The sequence below is a fragment of the Drosophila albomicans genome, chromosome 2L, assembly GCF_009650485.2.
Source record: "Drosophila albomicans strain 15112-1751.03 chromosome 2L, ASM965048v2, whole genome shotgun sequence".
NCBI lineage: Eukaryota > Metazoa > Arthropoda > Insecta > Diptera > Drosophilidae > Drosophila > Drosophila albomicans.
The window spans coordinates 14,995,107-15,016,711 of record NC_047628.2 but is presented as its reverse complement, the minus strand read 5'-3'; the positions used below and the strand labels follow the sequence as shown (position 1 = coordinate 15,016,711).

The 21,605-nt window shown below is 32.9% G+C and overlaps 1 protein-coding gene across 1 annotated transcript; it reads right to left on the bottom strand.

Moving 5' to 3' along the window:
• Positions 1-441: 441 nt before the first annotated feature.
• LOC117565068 (estradiol 17-beta-dehydrogenase 11) lies at positions 442-21,329 on the bottom strand. Its single transcript, XM_034244015.2, has 9 exons — positions 21,149-21,329; positions 18,420-18,681; positions 8,681-8,834; positions 8,479-8,603; positions 3,919-4,029; positions 3,733-3,858; positions 3,530-3,651; positions 3,345-3,461; positions 442-1,359 (listed from the first exon to the last, which is right to left on the bottom strand). The coding sequence occupies exons 1-9, from the start codon at positions 21,175-21,177 to the stop codon at positions 1,092-1,094; spliced, it is 1,314 nt and encodes a 437-aa protein (XP_034099906.2). The 5' UTR covers positions 21,178-21,329; the 3' UTR covers positions 442-1,091.
• Positions 21,330-21,605: the final 276 nt, after the last annotated feature.

The following is a 21,605-nucleotide window of genomic DNA, read 5'->3' as shown; positions in this document are numbered from 1 at the left end:
ATTTTAAAAGCAAATACTTTGTTAATTGAAATATAAATTGAATAGTGTTTTTTCTTGTAAATGTTTTTGTATAATTTTTGAATTCAATTTATTTATAAATTATTTTTTATATATTTAACTTACGCAGTCATTATTCTTTATGTATTTTATTTTTAAATTATTATATGATCATTTTTTAATTATTTTTTATAATTGAAATATAAATTAAATTGTGAATTATGTTTGTTTCTTATTAAAAATATGTTTCTTAAATTGCAAAAGATTTTTTTATTTTTTTTTTATTTTGAGTCATTTTGGATTTCCTAGAAAAGAAAATATTTATAAGATTATTTAGCTCAAATGTTTGCCAAAGTTTTGTATTTCTGTATTTCAATAAAACTGCCAGTTGTAATTTTTATAAACTTTTTCTTTAATATATTTTCTTTAGCAATAATTATTCGATAAATTAAACATACAAGTTTTATAAAACTAATCCTTCGATGCACACACAAAGTAAATTAAGCTAAGAAAAATTGCAAGATATTTGACAGTTCGTAAATTTAATATAAGGCTTAAAGTTATAGACAAAAGTATTTCGTTTGAATTTGTTGTTCGAGTAAGAAAATTTGCAATTTTGTACAATTATTTATTATAATGTTTTATCTACGGCAAAAATTGATTGAAGAAATCACGCGGCCTAAGCTTAAAGTATTAACATAAGTACATATAAAGTCCCAACATAAAAACAAAGAGTTACAAATAGATTAAAGACTACAAACCCAAAAAAGAAAATGCGCTTTTTATGATTAAATTTAAGTGACTAACTGAGAGATGCTCAGTGAATGTTGTTTTTTGTGTGTGTTTTGTACAAAAATTAGAGAACTAATTGCATGCGCTTTATAGCGGAGGCCTTTGCATAACTAAATGTAATATCACTAGACTCGTAGCTTAGAATTAGTAAATGTGCGTGTGACCACGAAACCATCCTCAAAGCCAGCCTCACAGAGAGAGGAGGAGGAAAAATGCCAAAAACACAAATTCAATTACACACACATAACTCGTAAAATGCAAAAAAAAAGAGGCAGGCAGAGGGGCATTCGCTCGGTGTGTGCTCAAAGCACCCGCTCCCCCAGTGACGGTGTCCGCTGGATGAGCATCGAGGGTGATTTGGCCGGCAACGTGACGCTGGCGCTGCTCAGTTGCGCATCGAGGGCGGCCATGTCCGCGGCGGTGGTGGAGGAAATGATGCTGCCATTTACCTTGCCACTGCCATTGCAACTGACGATTGTGGCACTCGCTTGTGAGCTAGGCAAACCATGGGGTGAGGCATCAGGCACAAGGCGACGCAACAAGCCGCCCACACAACCCCAGGGGAAGGTCCTGCAGAGAGAGAGAAAAAAGAAAATATGAGAGAAATGGTAAAGGTAAATGTTATGCATTATTAAAGTGAAGCACATTAAAGCTAGACCATTAGCCATGGCCAAAAGAGGGAGAAGAGAAGGGATGGGGAAGGGGAAAATGTAACCACACACATCTCAGTTGCTGCGATTTACAAATGGGTAATAATTCACAGTTTGAATAGTCATCCTGTGCATGAATGAATGACCCAAGCTCCATGCACTTGGCTCCATTCTGATAAGTCGCCATCATGTAAATGGGTAACGAGGTAACCAGGAAACGAGGTTCGAGGGTTCGGGCTGCATTTTCAAGACAATAAAATCTAATTGGATTTACTTATGGGCTGGGTGGGGCGCATGTTTAAATTATTTGCATTCAAATGGAGCAACATTCTCTCAGTGGCTTTAATTTGCTAAGTAAACGTGACAACAGAGTAGGCAAAGCTTGAATTTCTTAAATGCTATGCTGACTTTTTCAATTAAATTAAGTGAATTTGTTGCATTAAAATAATTCTAAATAAGACTATTTATAGAACAGTCAATGCAATGTAGATTCAATTTGATGTTCTTAAATAGGCAAGGGAATTTTATTTTATTTGGTGGTCTAATAAATTCTGATTTTCTTTTCTTGTTAGCAAGTGAGTTTGTTAAAGTCAACTAATACTTATATTTTTAAATGTTTAAAATTCATTAAATTTCAGATTTTTAATTAAATTAACAGTATTTTACTATTTTAGTTTTTCATTTTAAATATAAATTGCAGAAGATTAATTAATATATTTTTTTTATTTATAAAAAGAATTGCAATTCTGAAAAAGTCAATCAAATTTGTGTATTTGTTTGTTAACTAATGAGCTTGTAGAATTAAATTAACACAAATTTCTGTAGTTTGCTCAACCTCAATTATACATTCAAATTAAATCAATAATGTTTTTCTATAGTTTTCATTAAGTAAGTCTATTGCATTTATTTAACTTTAAATTTTCAAATATTTAAGGAACACGTAATTGAAATTTCGTTTATAAGAAAGAAATTTTGATTCTTCCAATAAAATTAATTCAATATTACTTTAGTTTTCTATGAAGTGAGTTTACTTAATTAAAATAATAAGAATACTTTCAGTTATCGAAAAGTTAATTCAATGCTATTTAAATTAAATGTATTCTGTTCTGCGTTACTTTTTTTAAGGTGAGTTTTGTTTTAGAAAGATTACTTGCAGTGTTGGTAGACTTAATATCAACTTTTGTTATTTTTAATACAAATTAAATAAAACAGATTTTTTTACTTTTCATTAGCTTAGCATCATTTGATTGAATTCGTATTTGTTGAATATAATTTCTTTATTTAATTAAATACATACATATATATTAATTATGGTTGAAAGAGCAACAACCTTTTGTTATTTGTTGATTACGTTATATCAGTTTATTTTTCAAAATCTAAATTTGTTGAACAATAGCTCAAATTTTTTATTGTTGTATTCAACTTATGTATTTACTTGATTTCATTTTTTTACTTCTTTGTTCGTTTAGCGAACAAGTTAATGAAATTCGATAGGCATAAAAAGTTTATGACACAATAATAATAAAATTAATGTGATATTGATAATTAAATGTATGTTGCTTTTAAAATGGTTTCATAAGTCCAAATTTGTCAGCAAGACAATCTGAAGTTGAATATATTTTCATTATTTTTGGTTAATACTTGTTATTTTAAATTCCATTAAAAGCAAACGCATAATGAATACTAAATATATATTCCTACCGATTTTTCTTTGAATGCAACAAACTGTCTAGACTTTAATCAAGTTGTATGCTCAACGAAATTAACATGCAATAAGCTAAGCTTGCCATTTCCTTTGAGAAGTCTCGATAAGACAAATACTTAAGCGTAGGATGTGGTTATGGGATGCCATTTGGGACCCTCATTAAGCATATAATGGAGAGTATGTTTGTGTGTTTTACTTACCACTTGAGCGACAGCAGGAACTTGAGGAAACCAGGGATAACCGCAAGTTTCTCGTTCTTCTTAATCGCCGAAATGACACGATCGGCCACATCGTTGGGATTCAATGTGGGCACCCATCTGTAAAGGGGAAGAGTGAAGAGTGAAAACAACATGCAACATGCCACGCCCCTAATCGCAGTGCTTACCTGGCATTCACATCATCGAACATTCCAGTTGCCTGGATGAAGAAGGGACAAATGCAGGTGGTTTGAATGTTCGTGTGTCCAAGGACTTCAAGCTCCAGACGCAGCGCCTCATCAAAGCCAACCTATAATTATATTATTAAATGTATGTAGTGAAAATACATTTAGCCCGACACTGTATTATTTGCATGAGAGCGTCGACTTACCGCTGCAAATTTACTGGCACAATAATCGACCAATTTGCTAATGCCAACATGGCCAGCAAGTGAAGCGATCGTCGCGATGTGTCCTCGTTCTTTCTCGATCATTTTGGGCAAGAATGCTTTTGTGGTCTGTAAAAATAAACCGGTAGTTAATTTCAGTTATTCAGTTAATCGTTTCATGTAACTAACCCAAAAGTGTGCCATAACATTCACATTGAACGAACGCTCGATCAGATGGTCCGGAGTATCCAACAGATGCAGGCCAGACACAACGCCAGCGTTGTTGATCAGCAGTGTAACCTGTCGAGTGGTGAATATGTAAGTAGGTAAGTAAGTAGTGAGTAGAACATATACCATACATAAAATACAACGTTTAGTGCACATTTTGTACATTTTTCATTTTTATGCTCGGCCATTAACATTTACTTGGCCTGAGTGCCACATAAATTTTTACAAAAAATAATTACTTTTTTTTCCTCTTTGCAATTTGCATGCTGAGGAAATTGCGCAAGTTGCGTTGGTCGAGGCATTGATAGAACTTTTAACTAGGTTACAGCTGTGGTTAATTAACGTTTCAATTCGTATATATTCACAGCTTAAGCCAGTTTTTTTTTGGGCATAAATATTTGATTTATTTAAGTGGCGAATTTGAATTGATTTTTGACTACTACAGAAGTTTTAATAATGAAGCTGAGAATAAATTGTTATTACTTAAAGTTATTTTCTTTAATTGATTTGCTAATCTTTATTATCAATAATAAAAATGTTGGGGGCATAATTTTCTCGCAATTTAAGCCATTTTTTTTGGGGTTGAATATTTGATTGAAGTGGCTAAATTAAATAAATTGTGAATAATGCAGAAGCTTAATAAATGTAGATTAAAATGTGTAAACAGTTTTTTGTTTAAAAATCTATGCTTGAATTGATTTGGGTATTTACATTTACTATTTATAAAAACAAATTTGTGGATATATTTTTTAGTTTTTGGACATAAATATTTGATTTATTGAGATGACAAATTTTATTGATTTTAGACTCTTGTTGAAAATTGTACACTTTTAATGTTTTATTACTTAAGAAAAACTTTTGTATGGAAAAAATGCTTATTTACTATGGGTCTTAGTTGCTTTGGCTGATAATGGGATATACCATATTTCAGTACTTTTTGGTATATTTGTAATGTACCATATTTCAGTACTTTATGGTATATTTTTAATGCACTACTATATCAATATATCAAATAAATCATTTGGTATATTTTAGTATTTTGTGGTATATTTTGACACGTTTAGTGATTTTTAGTATATTATGAAGGGATGTGAATATGTATATATAATATGTATATATAAATTATGACAATTTAATTTATATTTGACTACTTTCAAATTAAATAAATGAAGCTATTTTCCTGAACTATAAATGTATACATAATTCGTTCATTTTTTTTTCTTAATTTAGTAAAATTTGATATTAATTGAATGTAACTTATTTATGGCGTATTTTTCTTTGCGAAAATGAAACAAAGTTTTCGTTTATTTTGCAACAATTTTCGGCTGGTGAAATCGAAGAGCTTAACATCATTTTAGATGCATCAAAGCATACACAAATTGTAAAAATAAAAGATTTAATTGTAACATGTCAAGGTCTAATTGCAAATATTGCGAAAATATGATTTCAACCGCAATGAAAACAAAACGCGACGTTGTTGCTAGTTAAATTCAGAAAAATACAAAACTACAACTGTGTGTGTGTGTGCAAAACAAAATCAGGCCACAGTAAGTTCAAGTGCAGCGAGCAAAAAAAAAGCGCTCCAGAGGAGAAGCGAGGCGAGACGAAAGCGGGTCGGGTGCGGGTCACACATTGCGTATGCGCAATTTCAAATTGCGAGCAACCGGCTAAAGCATTTAACGAGGCGTGCATTAAAGCCAGAGCAACTACAACAGGCAGAGGCTATTAAAAATATTAAATGTAATATTTCAATGACCAGACAAAAACATCATCAAGAGGAAAACAACAACATAAGCAAATGAAAAACAATAACAATAACAAAAACAAGCCAACAACCAAAAAAAAAAACTAAAGCAACGAGTCATCTGCATAACGCATGACTTACTAAGCACTTAAATGTTTTTGCTACTGTTTTTTACTATACCCTCTACACATCGAAATAGTTTGGAAATTACTGAAGCAAAAGCGAATATCAAAAAAACAGGAAATAATCGCAAAATAAATAAATAAAAAGGTGTTTGCTATGGCCAAATATTTTAATGATGCGTTCAAAATTTATGTTTATTATTATAAAAAAATATTAAGAAAATCCGATTTTATAGCGCATATCTTAGTCAAGCATTCCCTGAATTACTTTTTTAGTTTTTTTCCTTTGCAGTTTTCTTTTTCATCATTTTTTTATACTCTCGTCAGTTCGTTTTGGTTTCAGCTTTGTAATTATATAACTCGTTGAAGCCGCTAAAAAACTGTTGTAGTATCTTTTGTTATTATATAATTCTTGTTTTTTGATAACTTTATTGTGTTCTAGCTTTTTTGGTTTCTGCTTGAATTTCTTGCTTAATTTGAAAACATTGTTTTCCTATGTTTGAATAATGATTTATGTGTTGTTATTAAACTTGTCAGAGCGTTAATGTATTATTTGGAAATTGCCGTTGGCGAAGCGTAAAAAGTGTTGAACCCTTGTAATGATGCGCTATTATACTTTAGAATAATTAACTCTGAATTAACCAGAATTAACTTAAAAAATTATACTTCGAATGAAATTAAATAGCGTGTACTTTTAAGAGTGGCTATTTAAATAATAAATATGTTTTTTTTTTCTATAATTAGGCAGTTATTAAGTAAAGAAATTCAGAAGATAATAAATAATTAGCAGATAAATTTTAAATGTTGTTTAGGTGAACGACATTTAGTTTAATCATTTTTTTTTAAGAATAATATGTTCAATATTTTATTTAGATATATTTTGAGCTGGCTTTATTTTACAATTCCAATAATAAAGAGCGTTGGTAATTTCTTTAACTATTTTGTGAGCTATTTCTTTGATAGTAAACAGTTTAGTATAAAATAAAAATTGGAATAGATTTAATTCTTTTGTTGTTCAACAACATGTTGATAAATTAATTTTACAGAGTAATTTGTTTCATATTTGATTTCAATAGATATTTTTTAACCTGGCTTTTTTAACTAGTTTCTTAAAGGTTAAAATTTAACTTGAAATATTCAAAAGAGCGTTAATCGTTTATTTAAATTATGTTATTTTATTTTAGTTGACTACAAAATACAAAACTAAAGGAAGTTTTATTTCTTTGTTGCTGAACAACACTGAGCTGCATTCATGTTTAAAAAATAATTTGTTCAATGTTTGATTTATTTAATTATTTACTGAAAAACTAATATCAATTTTAAGGTATCAATATCGAAAAAAGTTATATTTAAATGATGTAGTTTAATTTTAGTTTTAAACATTTTACTATTAAGAAACTAGAAGTTGAATTAATTGTAAATTAATAATTTATTTAATAATACCTTTCAGACTGACCTTTTTCAATTATTTACTGAAAATCTAACATAGAGTTTGAGGTGTCAATGTCGCAGCTGTGCTAATTATTTATTCAAATATTTGGCAAGCTATTTTTAAATGATGTAAGCTCGTTTTAATTAGCAAACAGTTGGCTATACAATTTCTAAAATAATGCAAACAAAAGCTACGCTTGGCGCTTTAGACTATGAAACCTTGAAATAAGTCAACGTTCGCTAAAAGTTTTAACTAACTTAAACAAAAGTTCTAATTACTCCGAAAATTTAAGCAGTTAATTAGTGGTTAAAATGTTAACTTGTCACGTGCCACTAAAAAGAGTTCAAAGTAGTGTTCAAGTGAAATGAAATAAAACACAGCAAAACAATTGAATATTTTTGGTGTTTGCAGAGTTTCAACAGTTTTGCATGCATTTGCTAATCATATTAGCAAGCATTTACGAATGCATTCACAGTGATAATGAATGCCATGACACGCTTTTGTGTTGCAAACAAATGTGGCAAACCTCAGCCAAAAGCCAAAAGACTGACAACGTTATCATATCGGACCTGAAAGATTTATAAGATGCGCCCAGTTCGCGTCACAATTAGTGCTTGCAATTTTTATGCACTTTTAATGTGAGCCAAATGGGCGCGGCTCGGCCTCAGTCTTCGCTCGTGCCGGTTGCGATTAATTTGAATGGGTCTGCGAGAAAGGCTTGTGGAGAGCTGCTGCTGTTGCCTCTGCTCCATATTGTGATTAATTGGCAGTTGCAACGCAAGTGGCAACCTGTTTGAAGACCCGATCTTAACATTTCTCAAGGTTGCCAGCGGACAACAAAGATGCGTTCATGCATACGAAATGCCACTTCACTTCTCTCTCTCTCTCTTTCTGCTGCCGACTAAATTTATGACATAAATATGCATAAATGTGTTGCCGTGGGGCGTGGCATGCTCTGCAGTAGAGTGTTGGGCCTACATGTGTTTCTTCTTCTAAAACAAAAAACAGCACAAGAGAACAAAACAAAAAAAAAGGGTTCTTTGGCCATTAAACGCCCCTCAACAAACAATTATGTACAACGAGTTTGGACAGCTCGACTATTTTGTCTGCCACATAAAGCGCTCAACTGTGAACAGCAATTACTCGAGTTTTATGCTTCAATTGTCGCCATGAATGCGGCACAAGATATATATTTTGTATACAACACAACTATTTGTACTTACATCACCGACTTCTTCTCTGATGACATCGGCTGCTTTGTAGACCTCTTCCTTCTTTGATATGTCCACCACGTAGCCTTTGCAGTAGCCGCCCGCCTCTTCAACAATTTCACAGGTCTCCGCAATGCCTGAAAAATATTTTTGGGAAAATATTTAGACATTGCTCTATGTGAATGCATATTTGTTTTTGTTTTTTTTTATTTACCCTTTTTGTTAATGTCCCAGATGATGACTTTGGTGCCCATTTTGCCGAGTCTTTCGGCCAGCAGACGACCAAGTCCATTGCCGCCACCTGTGATTAAGGCAATGTCCGTGTTCAGTTCCTTCTCAGGATAGCCAAAGGCAATATAATAGAGGTCCTGTAAGATAGAGAGAGATAGGCAAGCACATGTCAGAAAGGTGTTGATAATTGCACAGGAAGTGAGTAAATTAATTTTATAATTATATGTTAAGGTGGGAATTCAGTATTTCTTACTAACAACTTGTTGCAAAATAATTACACAATTTGAGCAACGTGAAAATGTCAAATGTGAGCAAGTTTGTTGCCTAAGTCTTTTGTTTTCGCCTTCAGCCATTCTATGTGACTTTCTTACCACCGCAATATTGAAATAGTACACGTATGCAAATTTGACTTTTACAGCGAGTACAAATGGCCAGCATAAATGGGCAAACAAAAGCGGCATGACAATACGGATTGTCATGCAGTTGACGGTAGCGTGTTAATAGACACCAAATTTGACGCCTCTGTGCGTGGCAAACACTTGAAATTCATTTTCAAAAACGTCTTTTCGGCTCTGTTAACTTGTGTTTTGTGTTGTGTTTTGTGTTTCCTCGTCTCTGCTTCTTTTTGTTGATTTAGTATCAATAAGCTGTCAACATTTATGACTCGCACGTCTGCATTGTCGCATAAACATAACAAAAGACGCTCGACACAACACAATAATATTAACATAACATTTTTTTGTACATTTCGAGAAAAAAATATATCGTTATAAAAAAATTAAACTGAGAAAAACGACAGAATTGAAGACAGTAGCACTTTCCTCTCCCTCTCTCTGCCTGTTTTTTTGGCTGACGACCGGAGGCGACTCATAAATTTTGTTCGTGCCACACGCGACGACAACATCGCTGACGCTGGGCTCTGGTTTTAAGCTGCGACTTTATTTTTGGGGTGCAACAAAAGACAGACAGACAGTTTTAAGAGAGCCGGTCAGCCAAGCCGAGCCAAGCAGCTCCTGTCTTAGGGGCCAGGCTGGCAAGCGTGTCCAATTATTTTGACATTAACAATGAATGTGGCGCAACGTGGCTGCTGTTGTTATACCCTCGACGTGTGCGAGAGAAGATTAACAATTTATTGCGCAAAAAGTGTTGAAAGAAAGAGCTGGTAGAAAATTAAACAAATTGAATATTAAATCTAAACTTTAAGCAAATGTATAAATTTACTTTTAAAATTTTGTCGCTTTTTTTGGTACAAAAATATTAAAAAATATATCTTAACATTTTAAGCAAATATTCAAATTTATTTTAAAACTTTTGTCGCTTTTTTTTGGTAGAAAAATATTTAAAAAAAACTTCTCTACATTTTAGGAAAATATTTAAATTTATTTTAAAACATTTGTCACACTTTTCAGTGAATAAAAAATCACATTTCCAAATTTTTAGCAACTATTTTTTTTTTACTTTTTTTACTTTAATTTGACGTTTTTTTTTGGTAGAAAAATATTCAAAAAAAACTTCTCTACATTTTAGGAAAATATTCAATTTTATTTTAAAACTTTTGTCACATTTTTTGGCAGAAATATTAAAATTGAGTGAATGAAAAATCACGTTTCTTAACTTTAAGCAAATATTCAAACTTTTAAACTTTTATCACTTTTTTCTGGTGGAACTCTTGAAATTTAATGTATGAAAAACACTTTTTCTAAATTCTGAGCAAATACTCAAATTTACTTTTAAACCGTTTGTCACATTTTGTATGATAGATATACAAAAATTAAATGTATGAAAAAAACACTTTTCTAAATTTTACGCAAATATTCAAGATAACTTTCAAACCTTTGCCACATTTTTCTGGTATTGTACAAAACAGTCAAATTCACATTTAAACATTAAGAGAAATTTTTGCATACTTTGCGCAACTCTTTTCGGTTGACTTTTTTCAGGGTATTTTTCCGTCTTGATCTCAACTCTTCTGCTAGCCTCTGCTTAGCTGTCGCTTATAACTGTTTGGCCCCCAAAAAATGACAAGAGCGCATAAATAATACGAAATTTCATTAAAGGTAACATGTTTGCTGTGGCTGTGGCTGTCGCTGTTGATGTGATGATGATGATGAGTTGCTTCTTTCACTTGTTGCCCTGTTGACAGACATTTTGTCACATAATTGAACATGCAATTCGCTAAATTTTTGTGTTTTCTTTTCCTCTTCTTTTTTCGACATCAACAAGGGCAGGAAGCCGGCAATTATAATTTATGCACAACAAGATAATAACTTTAATAAATTGTGCTCCGATTTATGTCACAAGATAATTTTTGCATTTTTTGTTGTCTCTTTATTTCCATAATTTCATCGAAATGTTGCTAAGGAAACACGCATGCAAAAAGCCAAAAATCAAATCCATTTAAATAGTTAATTTCGCATTTGCATTTTACAATTTCATTGTCAAGTTTCATTCGCATTTTTGTATTTCTGCATAAATCTTGGCACGGAAGTCAATCCTATAGAAACACAAAAAATTCTATAACGTTTATTGTTCTCTGTCTAGTTCTATGGCTAATAAACTCCAATCGTGACTTGCCATATGTAAATGCTCGCAAAATGATAGACGAAAAGACGAAAAAATCCCCAAAGACGACAGACAGACTTAGACTGGAGTCACATATATGCTTTGTCATCTGAACAACAAAAATATAAAAGTAGAAATAATAATTTTTCACTTTGTAAGACGACAAGAAACCTGCCGAGTCAGCATCGAACTTGAAGGGTTTATTGGACTGTTTGTCGTTTTATTTGTTGTTAGATTGTGTCTGATGGCCAAGGTGAATTTGTTGACCTTTGTAAGAAACGGAAAAGTACCAAAGTTTTAAAATAGTTTGCTGCATGCTTCAAATGCAAGAAATAAGAACTGGTCAAATGAAGTGGAATTTTTTTGTTAGAAACTAAATTCAAAGTATTTTTAGTACACTTCAGATAAGCCATGGAAGTTGACATTGAATACTTAAATATGTATGAGCTTGTTTAATAATAATAAAATGAATTGTAATTTAAATAATCTTCTTCTCAATAAAATAATGTGTAGCGAAGCCAATCATAAAATACTGTTCAATAAAAGTCTCTAAACTCTCATTTTTAACCTCATCTTTAACTTTAAATTTTAATTTAAATAATCTTCTATTTTTAACACATTCAATAAAATAATGTGTACCAAAGCCAATCCTAAAATACTGTTCAATAAAAAACACTAAACTCTGCTTTTTTACACCTCAACTTTAACTTTAGTTCATTACCTCTGTTTACTTCAACAACATAACTACAACTTAACTTACTAATTGCCTGTCTGCCAGCAACTCCCGCATTCTATTGATTCACCATCAGCATCTTCTTCTTCACAATTACAAGACCCGGCTGAGGAATCTTAAAAAACAAACTCTCTCATAATCATTAGCTGCTCATTAGCTTGGCTACAACTTGAATAAACATTTAAACACGACTCTTAGAATTAGCAAACTCTTTCTAACTGTATACGTATTTAACTCTGCCGCTTGGCGGGAGTTTGGAAATCTTGCGTAATTATGCTAATTCAAACAGAAAAAAAAACAAGAGAGAAAAAACGAAAAACACAAAATGCCATTAAAGAGCAGACAAAGCGAAACTACGTATTATCGAAGTTAGCAAAGAGCTTGATGATAACTTCTAAAAAGGCGGCGTTTCCAACATCGCAAGGAACGAGTAATAATCAAATGTTTGTTGTGTTGTGCGGTGTTTTTGTTGTGCTTAGCGCAAAGCTTAATGGCAACATGAAAACTTGTTTGCTTGCGTCCGGGGGAGAATTGCGAAAATTCCAAATCTAAGCGACTCACGTCGAGCCAGGTGATTCTAAGCCAGCTGAAAGTGAAACTGCTTGCTGCCGGCCAGACAGCTCCAAGTGTCTTGCCCAACAACAACATAGTTGTGGCAGTCTCTCTATCTCTCTCTCTCTTTCTACACTGCACTGCACTCAACTCCACTTTATTCAACACGATCCGAATCCGAATGTAGTCAACACAACTGTAAGACTCAAGACTCGAGACTCGAGTCGACTTCACTCGACAGCTGGCCAACGTAATTGGCCGTGCAATAAGAAGTCTTATTATTATTTTTCTCGTTGAGCGTTAAATGTTGAGCGCTTTTCATTGAGCTGCTTAAATACAAAAGACTTAAGACACGAACTTGCATTGTGCACCACTGTTGCAATTTCCATTTGGCTGCCATTCACACACTCACGGCTCAATTGTGACCTTCTTTGCCATCTACACTTGCATTGTATACACAAGAAAACAAAACCAAATAAATATATAAAAACAAATGAAAAACGAGCCTCGAAAACTGATATTGTATATAGAGTTGAGGTGATGCAGAGAAGCAAAGAGCGAGAGAGAGATACCGCAACGAAATGCCGCCACTTGCCACTGTTGCACAGTTGGCATAAACCTGAAGTTGAGTGCAGCTAATGAAACAAGTCAAGACCGAGGGTGGCTTAAAGTTTATACAGAGTTTGAGCAATAGTTATTTATGATCAGAAGATTAATCAAAGACAAGTAAACCCATACAATAAATGACACTTTTTTTTAAATAATTTATTTTACATATTTTTATGCGAAAGAAACTAAAAAAATGTCAATCAAATGTTAATTTTAAGTGTTTTATTTAATTTAAAATTGTTGAATTCCCCTGTCATTGTGCCTTCTTAAAATGTATTTAATAATTACGACATGTTATTGATATATGAAAACTACATAAATTAGTTGCCTGTTCCATCGATCTTAAGAGAGACTCTAAATTCAAAATGGATTGAATTGAACTATCGATACTTATTGACAAAGTTCCCAGAAGAACACTAGTATCCCCTTATCCTTTTTATAATATTTTTTTTTAAATTTTTAACATATATTTTGTCCAATTACATATTGGTTATTTAACTTGTTATTTACCTTTTTATTTGTAATTTTATTTATAATTAATAAATGTCAATTTGCAATTAATTTAATTAAACAGTTGTGTTTCTATTTGTATTACAATTTGTTGCACATATTCAATGCAAATTTTGTTTATATCATCTCAATTTGTTGCTAAATGAGTTGATGCCGATCAACAATAAATAGCAATTATATTTTGTTAACAACCGCAAATTACAAATTATTTTTGTTTAGAAAACAACAATTATATTCTAGGAAAAGTGAATTTTATTATCAACGATTTATTTACCTAAATTGTTTCAAGCTTTAGCAACTTAGCTAATGATTTTTTTGTTGACAACTTTGCCTAAGATTGATGAGATTTCTGTATGAATCATACTAGTATATGTATGAATCGAGCTACCCATGCATCTATTAGTGGCATGACGCGATTTCAATTTGGATGCCGTCACAGCAATTGAGGCGTCATTCGCCTTGTTGTACACTTGAAACTTTTACCCGTGCATGGAATCGATATTTTTTTTAGTTTTCTTCCATTTGCAGTGTTTTGTTTTAACAGCGGGTGGCCGCATTGGATATTTGGCGGCCTTCAAAACCCATTTCCATTTATTGCCGTGTCAAAATTAGCACCTTAAAACTAACTGTTAACTTTTTTACAGTGTACAAACCGCAAATTACCAAGTGAGGTTGTGTCTGTGTGTGATCGGACACTGCCATAAATCAACCAATCAAGTTCTAAACTTTAGAGTTACGCCAATTTTGGCCAACAAAAATTCATGCACGCCTCGCGATGCTGATCTATGCTCAAAGATTGTGGTGAACCCAACGAATATTGAATCTGAAAACTTGGTTTTGGGGAGGTTAATGCTGGTCGCCATATAATTATATATTGTTTTTATGCATTTCGTGGGTAATTTTGTGTGTGGCAACTTTGTGAAAATTAGCTGCAATTTGCAGACACTTTTTTGGTTAAAAATAATTCAATATAAAAATTGAATTGGAATTGAAGATGATTATTGGCCAACAAATTTAAATAAAATTGCGCGTATTGCAAGTACAAGTTATAAAGTAATAACCAAATGATGATATAAAGCTATTATGAAGTTTAGTTTTGAAATCAAGCACTTAAATTAAGCTTTGAAGTTACTAAGAAAAATTCTATATATATTTTCTTCAATTTTTGCCGAATACATCTAGCTAGCTTATTCCCTTTAGTTTCTTTAAAAGAGGCGGTCAAATCAAGCATTGACTATAATATTTAAGAAATGATAATGAATATAACTAACTTATTCAGCTTAGTTTTATTAAAACAGTCGTTTTCAAAGCAAACTTGAAATTTACTATATAAAAAATATATTATGTTCTTATTTTCATTTGACATTTTGTAAACAATTATTAATTTTACATAAGCTCGTAAATTTTCAATTGGATTCCATTTTTATTTAGCTATCTTTTAACCCTTTTAAGCAGCCTTGTTTATGTTAATATCTCCATCTTCGGACTATTTATGGCCCTAGAGCAGCACTCCCTTAACCCACTTCACATGAAAGATAATCCAAACAAGTGAGCCAAGGCCGTTGTGGGGCTATGAGCCTGTGCGTCGAATAACCTCCATACAAACCGACAACCGACAACTTCAAACAAAAGCCAACTTTATGCTCACATATGCAATAGTTATACGAGCTGTTGTTGTTGCTGTCTTGCAAACACTTTCGATTTCAATTGCGTTTACTTCTTTTATATACATACATATATTTTTTCAGCTTCTTCTGCTGCGGTTGGCATTACACACACGCCACAGACGAGGCAGCAGGTTGCCCGCGAAAAAAATGCTACGTATGTTGCCACAGACGCTGCCGAAGTCGCTGCCTCAGTCGCTGTCGCAGTCGCTGCCGAACCCACAACTAGCGAAGCTAATAAAAACAGGCTTCGCAGCAAAGCCGGCAAAATGCAAAAGTTGAACTGGGTCAACAAGCCAAAACGCAGCAGCGACGTCAACTGCTGTTGTGCTGTATTATTTTGGAACTCCTTTTGCTGCCGAGAGGCAGTTCCAGAAGCCAGTCGATCACATGTGTGCGACAAGTTTGTTGCCTAAGTCATTTGTTTTGCTTTTCAGTGGAATTGAATTAGTTCAACAACACACAAAAACCAGGCTAATATCACGTTGAATTGATGTGATTGTTGGCTAGCAAAGCGCATTATTAGCTCAATCAATCAATATGCAATTGCAGCGCTCAACTTCACACAACAACAAATCACAAGTCATTGCTTGAACGTCTCTTGATCACAAAAGCACAACAAAAAGAAGCAAAACAACAACAAATTGAAAATGCAAATTTCGTATGGATTGTTCATGACTCGTTGATGTTGCATTCAGCATGCAAATGTCAACATTTTTTAATGGGCACCGCCTTCGCCTCCGCTTCCGTTACCCCGCCCCCACCGTTGCAGTTGGCATCAACAATCGCTAGTTAGGCATTCAGGCAAAGAGAGTTACCTCGGTAATTTAATGGCACTCATGCATAATAAGATACTGGCAAATCCATGATACACATGCTATATATAATGATCATATCTCAACACTCTCTCACTCGCAAGCAAGCTACAGAAATAAAAGGTTATTTTGTACATTATTTTTTATTTTTTTGAAGTTGAAGTTGACTTGCCAAAGAGAAAATAATATAATTATGTAGCACAACGAAGAAAAAAATAAACAGCTTCACAAATTTTTTTCGTTGCTTATGTAATGGCAGCGAAATTTGTTTATTAAAGCCGGGCATGTCAATTTTGTTAACCACAAAACCAAAAAAAAAGGGAAACCCAACAACATCAATATCCCCCTAAGCGTCCTAAACAAAAAAAAATTGCCCCACTGGCCAAATTCTTTGTTGTTAACTAGCCATAAATTTCAATTGTGCACTTTAACGGCATTTAACAAATTGTTTGCGGCCCTTTCTGTCGGATCTCGTAACTGCAAAATCATGATAAATCTGTGAAACGTTTAGCGTCTGTCAATCTCAAGTGTGCAATCTCTCAAGCTCAAGCTCAAATGTAATCTCCGCGGGCTATTTGGGGATTTTTATGCTGCTTTTATTCTACGCTATTTTTAAATTTTAATTAGCATTGCTAAGAATTGCTCAGATATTTTAGATTGACAAACAAATTATATGTGCGCTGAATAATATTGACTACGAATATTCCGAGTGCAGTTGAACCCTAAGAAGGTTATTAGCGACATTGTTGATTGCTTACAAATGAGACGTGAATTGAAAATAAATTATTTAAAAATGATTTACTACGCTGAAAATATAGTTAAACATTTAAACAAAAAAGCAAATAAAATCACACAGCACATACAAACTAAATAAAAACTTTTAGTTTTTGTTCGTTACTTTTTCTATCTAAGCAAGTCCATCAGCCATTTGTCATTTAATTTATTGAACTGATTTAATCATCTAGAACGACCTTCAAATTGAGCGGAACAAACGCGTGTCGAATAAGCAGAACAATTAAGTTATTAAAAATCTATATAACCAGATGACAGCACACTGATAACCAGCTTTATAAGCATAAAGATGTAAGATGCAAGATTGCAACTGAGGTGATTGTGCGCGTGTCGAAAAAAAAGAAAACCATAAAAGGTAGATGAAGTTGCAGATATTGTTGATAAACCGCCAACAGTTGTAATGACAGACGACCAACAACTAAGCGCCAAGGGCTAAGAGCAAGGGCAGCTAGTGGAAAGGGCCAACAGTCGAAACTGAAGCTGAAGCTAAAGCTGAAGCCAAAGCCGATGCGATAAGCTAAAACCCGTTTCGATATAATTAATTTATCAAGTCTGTGTTTTTTTTGAAGATGAAAAGTTGAGAAAAATTTGATTATTGATTTAAGGAATTTATTTAATTGCAGTCAAGTTTATGTAATTCATTAATAACAACCAAATCGAAGGGCAGCCAATAAATTTGACTAATCAGTTTTTGTTATCAAAGTTTATGTCAATATTTTGTATATCGAAATAAAAATTTATTTGGTGTTTCATTTTAAATATGTTGAACATTTTTCTGATGTTTAAAATACTAAAAATTACTCAATTATTAAATATATTTCTAAGAAATGAATCCCAAAATATAAATTTTGAAATTTGAGAAAAACATTTTCAAACCCTAATTTATTTTTTGGAAATTCTTTATATATCTCGTACAATTATTTGAGTTATTTTTTTCTATAGACAATGTTGCTAATTGTCTAATTTAAAGTAGTCAAGGCCTTGTTAATTCGCTCACGGAAGCAGTCAAGTTCAAATACCGATGCTCCACAGAAACAATATACACAATACAAATCAAAAATTTATTAATTCGCAGTTGTAAACAAAGGCACAAAAATGCCCCGTGGGCTTTGGAGTGGCTCAAACAAATAACATAATTTAATTCCAATCAAATGCCACAAATTTGGCATTGGTCAAAAACAAATATTAGATGGATCAAACAATTTGCATATACATATAAAGTAAAATAGTATATAATATATTTTATACCATATAGTATAATTAGTATATTATATATTTTATACCACATAGTATAAATAGTATATAATATATTTTATACCACATAGTATAAATAGTATATTATATATTTTATACCATACAGCATAAATAGTATATTATAAATTGTATACCATATAGTATAACATAAATAGTATATAATACATTTTATACCATATAGTACAAATAGTATAACATATAGTATATTTTATACCATAAAGTATTGCTCACCTGGAGTATATAGCCTATGCAGGTGATGATGAACCATGCAACGTCCGCAAAGGCATCCCAGCTATTCCAAAGCGTTTGGCGCCAGCCAACTGCAGGAGCTGTGGGCGTGGGCACGCCCCCTGCGTGGCCATTCTGAAGCAGAGCATGCCCGTTGCTGAGCGGTTTCAGGTCCAAGTTATTATTGTTCTTCACCATTTTCACACAGATTTTGCACTTTTCTTTTTGATTAATTTGACGGCTTACTATTATTGATTGTTGTAATCTAAACACATTGAATTATTTGAAGTATTTTCGTAACTTTTTTTATATTTTGTTGTAGTAATTTCTATGTAAACGAAATGCGGGCAAGCAGCAATTACATTAACAACAATAATAATAATAATAAAAACAACAACAGCAGCTGCAAGTTAACGAAATCGTTTTTATTTTCGTGTTTCGTATTTTGTTTTTGTTTTTTGTTTTTTCGTTTTTTTTTTGGTTTTTGCGTTTTTGTGGCTTTTGTCTCTGATTTTCCGCGCAGCACGTCCGCTCTCGTGAGCGTAGCAAACGAATTTGAACGAAAGGAATGAATTTCGACTTCTTATTTTGGGGCGCTATTGGATATCGCTGTAGACGTCGCTGTCGACGTCGTCGCTGGCGCAGCTTGAAGCTTAGCTTTGTGACGTCACGAAGCTCGGTTTTGGTTTCGGTTTCGGTTTCAACAACAACACAGTAGCAACATTAACAGCTGCGACTGCGGCTGCGGCTTCGCAAAACTTTTACGCAGAGAGCTTCGAGCGCTGCGCGCGTTCTTTTTGTCGCTTTACGCTTTTTGCTTTGCGCTTCACGCTAATTGCTTATTTCGTTTTATTTTTGTGTAATTTAATAAAAAGCTCCGACTGCTGTTTGCTTTATTGTTGCTTTTCATTAAGTGCCGACTGCAATTCATGCCGCCGACTGGAAGCTTTAATAAATTTACAACCAGCTGCATTAGAAGATCGCCCAAAGGCTTTAGCTTACAAGTTTAGCTTTTGATTTATGCATGCTCATTCAACTTGGGTTGGGTCTGAGCTTATTACTCTCTAGGTTTCATTAGCATAACACAAATTATTATTGCACTTCATTTTAAAACAAAAAAAACTTTATTTTTTATTGCTCATTAGATTGCTTCAAGTGCGATCTTTAGTTAATTATCTGCATATTAGTTAAACACTTCAAGAGCTTCAATTGCATTAAAAGCTAGCAAGAACTTTCAGTTTAATTGCGTGTGAACAGCTAAGAGATACCCTAGATAAAAGTTATTACTACACTTAATGTCGTAAATTAATTTTCAACTAATTTTTTAATTTTCTTTATGAATACTTATTTCATTATGAACAATAGTTAGTAACAACTAACTAGAGTTTCAATTAAAAAGCCCTAGATTTCCCATTCAAAAGCAACTCACTGTATTCAGAGCAAAACAATTGCATATAACTTGCATTTAATTATGTACTTATGAATATAATTATCCGTTACACACTTCCTCAGCAATGTTTGGGTATCTTCTTTATCACCATTACATGATTGCTACTTAAGCATGTTTATATTTAGCAACTCGGTGTAACTACTTCAGAGATCGTTCAACTTTCCACATGCGTTACTTAAGACACTTTTGACATCTCTTGGGTAGTCCATTACTTATGGATTATTAGGCTTATCAACATAGTATTTTTCACAATGTATATGCCCCTTCACTTTTCTTTGGCCTGAAGTCGTCTTATGTGTTAAATCGCAATTTACCTCGATCGGACAGACTAAGTAAATGAAAGTAAAATGAAAATACAACGCAATAATAACATTTGTTGTTAATTTTTTAGTTTATCAGAATTCATTTGTGCGTCATCCGCTTTACGCTGTGCTTTTTCGCATCTTCTTATGAAGTGCAAGATGTGAACTGTTTATTTTTTTTATATTAGAAACTGAATTTAGAATTGGATTGTTAGATTTATTGTAGAATATAAACTGTATTAACATTTACTTCCTCTTTCTCTACAATCTCTACAGATCTATATTGATTAATTATTTTTTTTCTTAAAAATGTTTACTCTTTCAAAATGTGCATACTTAAAATAAATATAATTTATAATACTCATGAATATTAGAATCATATTTAAAAAAGAATTAATATTGATAAATCCGTAGAGTAAAATATTGTAGATTCAAATAGTTTTGAATATTAAATGAAGCCGTAACCACAAAAAGTTGTTAGGGTATTTAATCTGCGACTTCCACTCACGAAAGTGATCAAGATCAAACGAGTTATGCAAATTGGCAGTAATTTTTGCTGCATAATTTTGTTCGGCAATTCTTGGCGATTTCGTCACATATTTGATTTGATTTGATTTGATTTTTATTTTGTTTGTTTACGTGCGTTTTTTGTCTTTTTCTTTAACATCGGCATTGCCTAACCAAGAATCTGTGAAGCCGTGGCGACGTGTTGGGTCAAAAACCCACAAAAAAATGTAAAGGCCACTCGATTTTTGGTCAGCAGTTGCATGATAGATGATGATGATGCAAAACTGCATCATACCCATGACGAAGAAGGGGGTGAAGCAGAGACCGAGAGGCAGAGGCGGAGGCGGCGCGTTTGGCCCGCATAATGAATTGCAAATTGTAAAAACGAGACACGAGACAAGCTTCGATATTTGGCAGTCACTTGAGACAGCTGAGATTGGTGGAGTGCACTTTTAAACGTTCGTTTTACGTACTTTAATTTACTTAATTTGCATATCGGCATTTGATTTCTGCAATTTCACAATATTTGCGGTTCACACAGACACAAAACAACACAACAAAGAATTAACAACGCAGTTGTCGTAGCCATCAATAATCATAGTTAATAATGCGTTGCGATTAATGCATTGTTTATGCAAATTTCCTTCGCTTTTTTGGTTTTTATACGTTAATTTTTGTTAACTAACTTATTAGCTTTTATATAAATATTTGTATTTTTCAGCGTCCTCTTTACACTGCCATCGCAATGCGTGAGAGTGACATTTGTGACGCATGCGCAAGAACATAATCCAAATTAAACGTCAAAGAGAGCGAGAGAGCACAAGGTGAGAGCACAGCCTTAGCAAGCAAGGCAAGAGAGCGAACAAAACAGCTGTGTGGTTTATGCATTCCATAAGGCACAACAGGATTGAAAGGGAGGGCGCGTCAATC